This window comes from Lepisma saccharinum, chromosome 30 (assembly GCF_977018435.1).
Source record: "Lepisma saccharinum chromosome 30, izLepSacc3.1, whole genome shotgun sequence".
Classification (NCBI taxonomy): Eukaryota; Metazoa; Arthropoda; class Insecta; order Zygentoma; family Lepismatidae; genus Lepisma; species Lepisma saccharinum.
This window is the reverse complement of record NC_139258.1, coordinates 28,583,272-28,597,765: the sequence shown is the minus strand read 5'-3', so window position 1 is coordinate 28,597,765 and position 14,494 is coordinate 28,583,272. Positions and strand designations below refer to the sequence as shown.

Genomic DNA, 14,494 nt, shown 5'->3' with positions numbered 1-14,494 from the left:
ACCAGACAACAGTTGCTTTGTTCTAAATAGTGTAAAGATCTATCATGTGTATGAGGTCATTTGATGGGGAAATATGCAAACACAAATTTCTTATAAACATTTATTTAAGACATAATACACAACGAAATGATAAATACATAGAAACAAAATGAAAATTGAGAATGAAATTTTGTTCTCAAAATTATATTAAAACTCTGCACTTGCCAGTATAACAGCCACTTTTTTTTAATATATATACACATTTTTAACAATTTTTTTTTACACTTTAAAAATTTTTCATTTCTCATTAATCCCACAAATGTTATCACCAGAATGCAAATGTTCTTTCAAAGCGTACTCCACTAGGTACAAGTCCAATATGTAAAGTTGTCTCGCACTTACTCAGACTCATATCCAGGTGAAGTAGGTGAGTACGTTGGTGAAGTTGGTGAATAGCTGGATACACCAGGAGAATACGTAGGACTTGTCGGACTGTACTTTGGAGAAGTTGGGGTATACGTTGGAGATGTTGGACTATATTTTGTACTTGTGGGCGAATACTGTGGACTGCTCGGTGAGTACTGAGGGCTACTTGGACTGTACGTTGGAGACGTTGGGCTGTACTTGGGTGACGTTGGCGAATACCTTGGTGAAGTAGGTGAATGCTGTGGGCTGCTAGGTGAATAAGATGGTGAAGTTGGGGAATAAGTTGGAGAAGTAGGTGAATATTTGGGTGAAGTTGGTGTGTACTGTGGAGAACCAGCGTAAGATGGGGATGTTGGGGAGTAGCTTGGGCTGGTGGGACTGTACTTGGGGCTACTGGGAGAGTAGCTAGGACTCGCAGGGGAATATTGTGGTGAACTTGGTGAGTATGATGGGCTGGTTGGGGAGTAGCTTGGAGAGGCTGGGGTGTAATTTGGAGAGCTTGGGGAGTAGCTGGGCGATGTTGGGGAGTAGCTTGGGGAGGTTGGTGAATAAGATGGGGAAGTTGGAGAGTAACTTGGGCTGGTTGGGGAGTAGCTAGGAGAAGTCGGGGAATAACTTGGAGAGGTCGGTGAGTAACTTGGTGATGTCGGAGAGTAGCTGGGACTTGTAGGTGAATAGCTGGGACTGGTTGGTGAATAGCTAGGGCTTGTCGGGGAATAACTTGGAGAGGTTGGTGAGTAACTTGGCGATGTCGGAGAGTAACTCGGACTTGTCGGTGAATAGCTAGGGCTTGTCGGAGAGTAACTCGGACTTGTTGGAGAATAGCTCGGGCTCGTTGGTGAATAATTGGGACTTGTCGGTGAGTAGCTTGGACTTGTGGGGGAGTAGTTTGGACTGGCTGGTGTCATGCTGGGGCTCGCCGGAGCGTATGCCGGGCTAGATGGTGAATAACTGGGGGACATGCCTGGAGCTGGACTTGGAATGTATGGACTCATGGCAGGTCCTGGTGACGTAGGGCTGCCTGGTTGTGGAGACCAAGCAGGTGAATATCCAGGAGAAAGACCGCTTGCATCACTGGAGCCTGATGGAGAAAATCCTGGACCTCCTGGAGTCATTCCACTGCCTACACCTACAATCAATGCAATTTAACATTAATATTCATCAACAGTTGGTATTGCAACACAAATACGATGCAGAAATCTCATATTTTAGCAATAAAATTACTTTTGAGTTGTCAACAAGTATTGATACAGAACACATTTTCAAATATTTATTTGCATAATTTTGACTATATTGCAAACTCAGGTCATTTTTGTACATACAATATCTGTCTAATATCATTCATTACTTCAAAATTTAATCCTTTTATTAAATAATAATAATTATGCGATCACACAACAAATAAACAACCATTTGGGAATGGTGACAGCAAGTGGACAAGTTAATCACATCCGAGTCATGAAATACTTACGGTTATTTTATAAGCTCATAAATACATTTTTCTTTAGAAAAAAACAGGCTATAAGGACATGCTCATGCAAGGTACCTATGTTCAGTAATTAGGTGCAAAAAAATAACTTTGTGACTGTGGTATGATATACAAAGTGAAAATAAGGTATTTACCTGGAGACCACACACTAGCATATGCAGGAGTAGAACCTTGTGCCCATGGAGTCATTTGCGGGCTCATACTTGAAGGTGTACCAGCAGCACCGAAGAACATTCCAGCACCCATCATACCAGCTCCAATGTTCATTGGGATTTCAATGCCATGTTTACACTTTTCTGCATCAAGCAACAGATCAAAACAACCTGAAATATACCAGCATCAAATTAACATCCATCACAATTACAAATAAGAAATATAAATATTTGGTATTTTCAGTAAGGATAGGACAAACTAATCAGTCCTCTATCAATATCAGCCAATAGACTTATTTGTATTGCTGAAATCCAAATAATCTCAATAAAAAATCAAACAAAATGGAAAATTCTATAATTTTGTTTAAAAGTATAATTCATATATCTCTTTCTTTTCCTTGCAAAGTAAATGGCTAAATATTAGAGCTGAGTACCAGTGCTGATACTCCTTTCTCATGCTGATACTTGAAAATTTAACAATTTGAAACAGTTCAGATTTAGATTTTCAATCTAGATGTTTGAAACTATACAATTCAAACCATCAGTGTCTTGCTTTAAAATAATGAATAATCATAAAATCAATTTCTCCCCACAATGTTGTTGCAAAAGTAATTAAAATTATGCATTTTACATAATTTCCAGGTTATTTAGACTATGTTTAAGTGTTGTGCAGCATTCTTGTAGACCACGCGAAACAGTCTAACCACAGAGAAGTATCTGCAGATATTCTTGAAAAAATTTCAACTGATACTTTCTGTTGCCAGTACAAGTGGTATCGGCTGATACTCATACCGAGGTATCAGAATCTACTCAGCTCTATAGTCTTACATTTTAGTTTCTTGTATCGTTAATATATTTCTAACTAGGAAATAATGTATTCACTTCAGTAACAGTCATGTACCAAAAATGAATTGTATGACACTAGCAAGCTGGATCATGTACTGAAATAGGGGTGGAGGGATAATACTCCGCTCTCTTCATTTTTTCTAATATTGCTAAGACGAAATGCTGCTCTTACCAGTTCCCATACGGGCCAGTTGGCCCATAATGATGTTCTCAGAAACACCTCTCATTGGATCTACTTCTGCGTGGGATGCAGCATCCATCAACACATCTACAGTTTCTTCAAATGAGCACCTGAAGGAGAGAGGATAATTATCACAAAACTACAGAAATACAGTCCAGTCACTTTATTATTCCAATGGCACATTCTGAAATATATACACAAATCTATATACACAAGGGCTGTTCACAAAGAAACCAAACTTTTACAATATTGAGAAAATGGTAATTTTCATCACCTATTTGGACCTGGTATCTGCTGCTTTGACAAAAACTCCCGGAACGACGAGTGAGGAATGAGCACATTTTCGTGACGAACCTTTCAGCACTTGTTGTACCACATCTGTGGCCTAATGCGTTGCACCTTTTCTTGTGATCGTTGCATGACGTTAACGTAGAATGCTGCATTCGCTGTGAAACCATCCGGCACAAACTCAGATCCCCTACCAGTCTAAGAACATGATCAACATCACATTAACATGGGATCTACTCATACGTCGTTCTCGATGGAGGTTCAACCTGATCTGAAAAGTCTGTACCATTCGTAACAATGTGTTCAACTGAACCATTCCTAGCCATAGGCTTCATGTAACATGTCGTAGGTCTCTTTGAAAGTTATCTGCAATTTCACACATACTTGCTGCTTTCCTTCGAGTTACTTCATAGTAGGGTAATTGAAATTTGCGGCTGGCACTCAACACGATCTACTGCATTACTACAGTTAGCAACGGCTTTGAAAGTGGGCCTAGTTAATAACTAAGGACACTTCTTGGCACCACCAGTTGGATCTCTTTTGATTTTGATTTGATTTAGTTTATTTTACTTCGCGTTTTGTGCCTCTTGGCTAATTTGCGAAGATGGGGATGAGTGATGAAATAGATGAATGGACATTCACAAACAACCAAGCCCGACCGGGATTCGAACCCGGGACCCTTGGCGTCGCAGCACGATGTGCTAACCACTCGGCCACAGGGTCGGGCAGTCGGATCTCTTAAACGAATTGGTACACAAACTTTACAAAAGTAGTTTGGTTCCTTTTTGAACAGGCCTTGTGTATATATATATATATATATATATATATATATATATACAAATTTGACTGCTACATGTGAAATATGAATTTGATTCCCAGTGAGAATTTTTCCAACAAGGTCCTTGCATAAAATTACTCAGGGGCTCACCTAGATTCTAATTAATGGGTACCTGGAGGGAACTGTGCACCTCCAGTATGACCAATCTAGAGAATGGGTGGGTCTTACCTCTACACTTCCTATGTGCCTTCACGTCACAGGGAGGTAATGAGTGTCGTAAGAACAACACTGGATTTAATAATGTGAAAAAAATATTTTATTTTCATGAATATTCATCCTACTGGAAACACAAGTGTTCAAATAAGACAACAATACTTAAATATTAAAGAACAGTGTTGCCAAACCAACAACAAAACATTGGCACAATTCAAATCCAGCATTCTTGTTGGGACACCGTTTACTTAGCCTATTTTTATATTATGGCAAAACATGAAGTTTACTATTGTCATTACACATTACATTATCAGTGTGCCTATGGCACACACATACTTATTTCAGACACTATAGTTAGTCTTCAAAAAAAAAAACATTAATGAAAAAGCATCCACTTTAATATTAAACAACAAGTGCATTATTAGTAGAGGCACATATTTTTGGTAAATAAAAAGCAACATTTCGGTACAAAAACTGAGTCCATTTCGGGTTCAAAAGCTGTAAATAAAATAAAATTTCAGTGTTATAGCGATGCAAAAGTGGTTTATAAAAGGACATTTTGGTTTGAAAAAATGTGAATATAATGCCAAATTTGATTTAAAAACTGCACTTACTACACAAAATAAACATATACCTTCTATTAGCACATTTATGTCGTTACCAGAATATTAAGTATATTCCTGTATAAAGGGGTAGATTTTCCTTCTCAAATATTTACAGCAGAATTAATAAATTTTCCGTGAATTGTATAACTCAAGGCTAATTGAGACTTCAGAAAGTGTCGCATTTTGCAGTTCATTTCGCATTATTTCGTGACAAAACAGGGTAGGAAATTGCATCTCTCACCTTTCAGAAACATGAAAAATTAACATTACTTTACAATGTGTTCTTTCACATTTCGTGTTTTCGTCAAAAACGAAAAATGATTGCCTCTAATTATTAGTGCAAGCGCTTATATTTCATAAACTTCTCGTTTATTTAATTATGCCCAATAGAATTGAAAGCATGCCAAAATGTTTTCCCAATTAAATGATACCTATTAATATTTTATTATCAATCTCACATGTGAATTTTTGCCATTTGCAATTTTATATCTAATTGGAAGAATGTCAGTTATCAGTCTTAGTAAATTCTATATCAGTAATTTATCAGTTTCATCCCTACTGTTTATAATTATTCGGTGTAGTTGCAGTGTTCATCTATTGAAACAAGATAAAAATATTATCAACCTCATTTACTATGCAAAACACAAACGCTTGCACCTACCTCATGAGTGCTCCAGTGTCCTGTCTGTTAATGCCGTGACGAGTGATAGCCATAAGATGACCCTTGGCAGTCATGACGTCACACAACAAAGCCAAATGTCTGTAGTTCACGTACAAGCCGTAGAAACTCAACACAGCATTCATTTCCTTCTCAACACTCTTACGGACAGCTTCAATGCCAAGTACCTGGGAAACAGAAGATAGTTCAATTAATACAATTCATTAAAAAAAAAGTTCCATCAAGACAACAATAATAAAGGTTTCTAACAACAAAATATTATCATGCATACAAGTAACATCTATTGAACTGGTCTGAAATGAAGAAGCATGACTATGTTATACTTGGACTGTTATAAAATCTAAAATTGAAAGGTGAAGAAAATATTTTTTCCCAAAAGAGAGAGAATAATTATGCATTTGTGTTAGTGTTTTTAATTAAATCATTAACTTGTATTCTGTGCCCTTTGCAAACTCTATACACATGCATTCTATGGAACAACTTTTTGCTTAACAGGAAATATGCTCCATTTCCTGACATTGTGAAAATCATGAAATCTACCATTTCCAAGACATTTCACACACTTATATTGGTGAAAACTTTATGAATTAAACTCCAAAGTCAGAAATGGAATTATTTTTTTTCTAATCTCATTCACCCCTCATACACAAATGAACACCTATGTCAGGCTAGGTCTTGAACCTTCAATGGCAAAATTGTAAAAAATTCTGTTCAACTGTGCTAATGAATTTTGCTGCGCATGTATGCACCAGGCATGGCCAAATATGGAAAACCAGATCCCGAATCTTCAGAACTGGACAACCTTATCTAGACTGACACCCCTAGTATGCACGCTTGAGTTAAAGATATCAAATTTCAAATCAATCCCATACATAATAATTGTGTCTAATTTAAAACCCACAGACAATTAAATGCAATTGACTTACAGAGAAAATTTCACAAATATCGTTCGAGAATGTTCTCACAGGATCAACATCTCTTTCACTAAGAACTTTCATTAAACTTGTGCCGTCAGTTTCCAACAACCATTCTGCAATAGCTTTAAACTCTCCGGTTTCTGTAATAACAATTCTCTTCTTCGATTCCTGCTGAGGCAAATGCATGTACACCTTGCTTATAGCTTCTATACCCTGCAGAGTAAGGGGAAAAGTGTTAAAGAAACAAGTAACAATACAACAGCAATTTGCATACAATGACGATTATTTTGCAAAATTTGTCACTTAACTAAAGTAACACTACAATTCTGACTTTTCCTATTAAACCAACATGTTAAGAAACTTTAATTGGCTTTTACATTACATGTATTATGTGTTAATTAGGCACCAAGGATCATTTAATTAAGATCCCATTGCATTTCCCATGAATCTGAAACTAATGAACAAGTGCTCACAATTAGTGGCAGAGGTACTCCAAAAGTGAGCAATTGTTCCATTTTCTTACATGAATAAAGCAGGTTGAGCCAATACCATTTAATTCAAAGTTCGTAGTTCAGAATATTTACGAATTTTAATCTATAAATCTTCCAATGGCAATACAACATAGGAACCTATCAAGAGTTTTGATTTAAAATATTCAGTTTCACATGAGATACTCATTCAGACATATTGGATGGTACCAGAGATTAAATACCAGCTGACGCAGATATCAAAATAAACGTACAATTGAATATCCTTCATTATAAATCAAGCGGGTCATGATTTAATCAATTTTCTGATTTCTCAGATAAAACAAACACCATATTATTTTCTTTTCACATCTCTACAATTTTGTACATAAGAAGGAATCTCAATTTGACACCATCTAATTTTAAAATATATATTCTCTCTGTGAACTGTTATTGCTAAAAAAAAAAAATATGTTTGCTACTAGAAACATCTAACACGAAAATTTGAATTCTTCCTGTCTGGTGAGCATTTCCTCTTTTACTTGACAGATAAATTCTTGAAGTAAGACTTGAAGCTTTCCTGGTGACGAATGATGAAAAGATTCTCTCAGGCTATCGACCAGGCAAGTTCTTCTACCCTGAAAATAAGTGACGTTAGCTCTCGAAAGCTTGGAATCTTTTCCACCACTCAAATCGTCAATAGCCCGACAGAATCTTTTCATCGGATAAATTCTTCATGTACATATTTTTTGAAAAAAATATTGGGTAATACTTCTGTGAAGTTTATCAGTCACTTAAACATTGTTCATAAATTTTGCCACGGATATGAATTCATAATTATATACGTAAATTGCGAACTTAAAGCTGGCAAGACAGCCTTTGACTCTAAATGTAACTCTTTCAGAGGCATTAAAAAAATTCAGAACCACAAAGCACTGCATTGTTAAGTTGCAAGCTTACATATTGTGACATACCTGTAAAGTCATATCAGAGAGCATGTTCGCTTCTATACATCTCAGGAACATATCATCCTCCATCTTATCTACTTGCTCCTCTTCATCTTGGAATTTGCTATCATCACTGTTCATAATACGAATTCGTAGTACAAGTTTCTCAGCATTATCATCATTGAATATGCAGTTAAGATCATCTCCAAATCCAGCATTGATTTTTTCGGCAATGTGTTCCATGGTCAATTTCTTATCTAAAAGTAAGAAGAAGATATGATCAGTGTTGAGAAGATTAATTTACCACAACTTCATTTACAACCTAAGAAAGTACAAGAAACTTATGCAGTGTCCGAAAGGTACAAATACTGTACTTGAAGCGAGCATCCTCAGAGAATGGTCTTGCAGTCGTGAACTGGAAGTGAGTCACTCGAAATGCACTTCAACTGAAGTGCCAAATATGTTAAGTAGATAAAACTGAGGACATGTTTTCCCATGTTTTAAATACTTGATTTTCACCATAGAAATCCCATACCATTTTACGATGTTGTCATAGCTATATATACACACAACTTCAAGCAACAACCTGCTGACTTTCTACCTACGTGTTTTCAAACAAAGGAACAACGAGTCAAGTAACGATACGTACTCCACGCTGTGGTCTCGATTGCTCGTTTAATTGGCGCTTTCGAACTGCACTAGATGACGTCAATTCTGACAGGACCATACTCAAGTCTGCTCTTTGTACATTTCTGACACAGCCTTAGTTTGCATTAAAGAATTACATATTTCCGTGATAATTTGTTTCGACTGATTTATTTAACATACACACGAACAATGGTTAACCAGCCCACAATGTTACTACATATTATTATGTCATGGTAGAATGGGCAATTTGCCACACTCAAGAATGGAATGTTAAAATTATTGATATATGAACACAACAGGCTCTGCCCTTTTTAAAGTTCTTGTAAAATGTCAATCTCTCTTTGTGTGGTTGACATGTGTTCTTTAAATATACCAATCCATATCAAAATATGAAAATATATACTTACAAGGTATATGATCTTTAGGAAATAGTAGCACAGTTTACAAGTTGCAAGTCTGAATAGCATTACGTCAAGAGTCTCAACAATTATCAGTGAATGTTAATAATCAGATGGTAGGTACATAAAGAGGAAGAACTTGAAAGTGAAATCAAATATTTTATCTCAAAATGTACATTGATGATTACGGGTGGGGGAGGTCTACAAAACCTTATTTAGCTCACCTGTCATCCTTTTACGATCTAATTCAATACGGAGCAACCATGGTGATATACGAGATGGGTCGAAGTCAGGCATTTCATAGTACACATTCACAAACTCCTGATCTTCAGATATTACTGTGTTTTGTGGATCAGGATCATAGTAAATTGCTGTATTTGCTGTAACCTGTAATTTCAGACAGTATTCGTTAACATAACCGCTGGTCATGAGAAGATTCATACATTCAAACCTTACATGGAAACAAGAATGGATATTAATAAAAGCAATGCTATATTACTTAGCAATACGTGAATATAGTTGTACAGTCACAGACACTTCTGGGTTGTAATAATCCCATTGACTCAAATGAATTTGTTACAACGTATAAGTGTCCGTGACTGTATGAGTGCTTCTCAAAAATATCACAGGATTTTTTAAAATTACCCCATATAAGGGATTTATTAATGAACGTACACAAAACAAACTCAATACAGGAAAAGCTCGTTAATACGAAGTTCAAGGGACCAAAAAATGTCAACTTCGCATTAAACTACTTCGAGTTATCCAAACTTTTCAAGATGGCGCCTGTTTTTCAGGTGTAAATACAGTAGAGTATAAATTACCCCCCCCCCAGATGTTTTATACTTGGTGGTAGCTCAGAAAATAAGCTTTACATGTACTATATAATAATATTGTAAGTTTTAAAGAAAGTGTAAAATATGTTACACAAATTGAGAACATGGAGCTTGCGGGGACACAAAGATTTGAAGGGGACGGTAACACCATTTATCCTGCCTAGTTATACAAACGGTTATGCACGGGATGAATGTTGTGGCAAAATTTATTTTAAAAAATGGTATTTTCTTTCTATTGTGCAAAGCCGTTGCTCTTCCACGAAATTTTTACAATTTTAGTTCATAAGAAACCTGTTTGCATGGAGACCTACGGAAAGGAAAACAATCTCATTTATTGCAAGAAGTGAAACTCTGAAGAATCTTGACAGTCACACTGGCATGAGCAAGAGACGGGAGATAATACGACAGAATAAATATTGGATTTTATGTGCGTTCACTAGAACATTGTCCGTTACAGGATTAACTGGTAAGAGAAGATTCTCTTGGGAGAGAACACAACCTTTCCCTGGCAAAAAAAACAAAAAAAAAAAAAAAAACGGCGCTGTCAATTTTGTTCTGGTTCGGCTGTCTAAAAGTTACCTTCATATTCGTCGCCCTCCCCCTTTGCAGGGATCGGTCAAAACTCTTCCTCAACTTGCATTGTAATCCACCCTGAAAAAGGAAACACGCAACTTGCGATCTGTTTGCACCGAATGTGTATCCTAGGACACATTAAACAGCGCCGCACTCGATAATCACTCTGGTTTGGATCCCTTTTTTAAACTGTATATTTAGTCCCGCTTAGCTCATCAGCATAAAATGAACTCAAAACAAGCTTTACGGAAGTTGCGTATTTTCAGATTAATCGACAATTTATAGTTAGATTCAGGAGTATTCTGGAGGTCAAACACAATGCACTGGTCAAAGACCAAACTTTTATCAGCAGTGTGAAAAAGAAAAGTGATCCTTGCATTACGCTTTACCATGCAACAGACAATAATATAGGCAATATTATTTCCTTTCCAGACAGCTGCATTAAAACAAGAAAGAAGGACCTGAATTCTGCAATTATTGCATTGCCATGCACACCACTGGCGGATAATGAGTTGTTGTAGGAGAAGGATGGGTCACTTTTCTTTTACTTATCCTGCGGTTTTTGTTTCGTTTTGAAGAAGGTATGCAGAACTGGTTGCTTTATTTTAGACACCAAAGAAAAGGAGCCCGCATGTGCACACGAGCAGCTGTACTAGCGATCCTCCATAAAATCACAATGTTCCATGACAAACCTGAATTGATCATTCACCTCCTTAATTACTGTGTACATCCAGATATACTATATATTTTGACACTTACTTTAAAAACCCAGGATATGTGAATATTCATAAAAATAACAAAATGGCAGAATTTCTGCACTAAATTATATGCTATTTACACACAAACAAGCCTACATCAGCAAGTACCATCCCTAATAGACATTTAGGGAGGATGGCTTAATATGAAATTTTTGCCATTAACAAAAAATGATATTATTCTAACAATCTAATATACAATGGGAAATATTCCATGAAGACACCAAATTGCTTGTTCACCTCCCTCATTAATGTAACCACCTGAGTGTAGTGGCTTTTCATTCAAACAGAAAACATGTATTTTGACGTTTACTGTACAAAACAATGCCACATGCATTATATGTTTGTGAAAGTTATAAAAATTACAATTTTGCAATAAATTACAGGCTATTTTCTAGATACATTGGATTGGTATAAATATTGGTAATTTTACGAATAAACTGATATGCCTTTATGGGTTGTTACTGACAAGAGTACTAATAAATATTAACAAAAAGAAAAAGAAAAAGAAACTTTACTATCTGGAAACTGCAATTAAGACACTGCTTACCTTTCTCAAGGTGGTATGTTCAAGTCTACAAAGGACATTCTTAGCCTTTTCTGCATCTCTTGCTGCTACACCAGTTAAGAACACTGTTAGAGAGGGAGCTTTTGGTTTCTTACTGATGTTAATGATTTCCTGCAACAGAACAATTATGCATGAGTGAAACGTATTTGTTTCATTATATACATACTAGTTAGACCAATTCAGCAATTGTAAAAAATTACAAACATTAAAATGGCTCATTGAAAGTTAATGAAAATTTAAGTCATCCAGGGGTTCACTTGAAACTTGGTGATTATGCTCGCTTGCAGAATCAAAATATCAAGAATATATTTTAAAAAATTAATCACACAAGAATATATATAAATTACAGCTCACAAAATGGAGACTGATAAATAGAGGCACATATTTTCGGTAAATAAAAAAGTAAAATTTCGGTACAAAAACAGTCAATTTCGGGTTCAAAAGCGGCAAATAAAATAAAATTTTGCTGTTATAGCGGTGAAAAGGCAGTATATAAAATGACATTTTGGTTTTAAAAATATGAATATAATCCCAAATTTGATTTAAAAACTGCACTATTACACAAAATAAATATATCCCTTCTAGTAGCACATTAAATCATTACCAGAATATTAAGATAATTCCTGTATAAAGAGGTCCACTTTTGCTTCTCAAATGTTTGCAGCAGAATTAATAAATTTTCCGTAAATTGCATAACTCACAGGATACTTCAGATTTCAGAAAGTGTCGCGTCGGTATCTAAATGGTAAATTTCATGTTTAAAAGTCTATTTTGCATTTTGCAGTTCACATCATTTTGTGACAAAACAGGTTAGGGAAATGCACCTCACACTTTTTAGAAACATGAAAAATGAACATTACAATATGTTATTTCACATTTTGTGTTTTCGTCAAAAACTAAATATGCATGCCTCTACTGATAAACAACTGCATGCCATTCTATGAAGAACTATCATTTAGTTATATAGTATTTGTTAAACTATTGTAGACATTGTGTTAGTAACTGTAGTAAGACAGTTGGGAGGGTAATTGTAGTACTCATTAATCCACGACTCACGCTAATTCAATGACATTCACTCAGAATCTTCCATCTTTTTATCAACATCAAAAGTTAATGTACGCCATGGGCACTGGATATAATTACAAATGCACATATATATTAAATCAAATGTTTTCTAATTTAGTACCTACTGTGTACCACGGTGAAGGAATCTACTTTCTATAATCACTAACCAAAAGAAACCAACTGTGGGCTATTACACTATGTTGCATCACTATGTGACATTACACAATACGACATTATCTGTTCGCATCAAGTTTATTACCAAATAAAGGGCCGAAACTAGAAAAATCTGCATGTCAGGTAAAATTGGTTTGATTGATTTTGAGTCCACTTTATGCTCTGTTACGCTAATGGTGACTGGATCATCTACCTGTTAGGCTAATGGTGACTGCTGTCCAATGTGTCTCCAATGGACATCAAACCTAGAATCTCCTGATTACAAGGTTAACAGATAAAATCTGACTGCAGATTTTGAAACATCTTTTCACTTGAAGTATTTTATATTAGACCTTTTTGTAGTTTAGGGATGGCAAGGGAGTTACGATGTGTAACAATATGCAAAACATTCAACATACAATGAAATTTAAGAGTTAAAGCCCCTTAACTGCAGTTTTATTTCATATGCTTTTCCTTCTAGCATAAGACTTTAATCAGATCAATAAGTAAAACTATTAGATCTTCAAAGAGTAATAGCTCTCTGCTCTCTTAGAATATAAAAGCATAATATAGTTATTTTTAACCTTACCTTCAATCTTGGCACACCAAGGGTTACGTTCTTCGAGGATACACCAGCAAAATGGAAAGTGTTCAGTGTCATCTGGGTGGCTGGTTCTCCAAGTGACTGTGCAGCCAAGGCACCCACCATCTCACCTGGCTGACACTAAAAGAAAAAGCATTGTTCCAACATTACTTTCTACAGAAATAAACTATGAATGCGCATATATACAGGTTTCTTTCAGTGTGTAATAACTAACAGAAATGTACTTATAATTCTGCATGCAAGGTTTTTATTAAACTCCGTACCAGCTAACTGTAGACCAGGCGAATGAAAACAAGTCTCTGCGCAAGTAGTGACGCGAGACAGCTCCACCAATGAACAGTGAGAAAAATGGGATTGTGAAATGGGCAACGGGAGTTACCCATCAATTTCCTCCTTCGCTATGCAGCGTTGCAAACTTTTGAAAAGGATAATACCGAACGCATATGGCAAACTGACCATATTTTTGTCTCCAGGTCATACGATTGGATTAAGAATTTCCAAGGGAAATATTAGGGATAAAAATGCCAAGCCAAATTTTGACAAGCCGTGCATTTAGCACACAGACTAAGATCTGACCGTACGTCCGTACATGTACGGTGAGGACTGTACAGTTGGCAACACTGTACTTTCACCACTCAATTTTCCTCCTCCTCCTCTGCAGTTAGCTGGAACAGGGTATAGTTCTATATTAAACATAAGGTGGCTCAATATGAAATTTTTATACTTTCCAATGAAGTACAGAAATAAAATTTACAGACAGCAACAAACAAATAGTTTACTGACATAGAATGGCTAAAATTTGCAATTATTCACTTCATTATTTAAAGGGTTCAGGTGTAAAACATAGTGACATTTTGGTTATTTTTGAGTCAAAAAAAAAAATGTGCCATCCTTCAATTTCTGAGTGAAATTGCCATGTCATACAAT

At 35.9% G+C, this 14,494-nt stretch overlaps 1 protein-coding gene across 1 annotated transcript in view; it reads right to left on the bottom strand.

Moving 5' to 3' along the window:
• Positions 1-92: 92 nt before the first annotated feature.
• Polr2A (RNA polymerase II subunit RpII215) overlaps positions 93-14,494 on the bottom strand; it is a 43,005-nt gene continuing 28,603 nt past the window's right edge. Inside the window, exons 21-29 of the mRNA XM_083115512.1 lie at positions 13,553-13,687; positions 11,728-11,856; positions 9,238-9,400; positions 7,995-8,224; positions 6,563-6,766; positions 5,619-5,803; positions 3,065-3,183; positions 2,029-2,217; positions 93-1,534 (exon numbers count right to left, since the gene is read on the bottom strand). Coding sequence (XP_082971638.1) covers positions 378-1,534; positions 2,029-2,217; positions 3,065-3,183; positions 5,619-5,803; positions 6,563-6,766; positions 7,995-8,224; positions 9,238-9,400; positions 11,728-11,856; positions 13,553-13,687 — 2,511 coding nt within the window. The 3' untranslated portion in view covers positions 93-377. The remainder of the gene's footprint in view (positions 1,535-2,028; positions 2,218-3,064; positions 3,184-5,618; positions 5,804-6,562; positions 6,767-7,994; positions 8,225-9,237; positions 9,401-11,727; positions 11,857-13,552; positions 13,688-14,494) is intronic.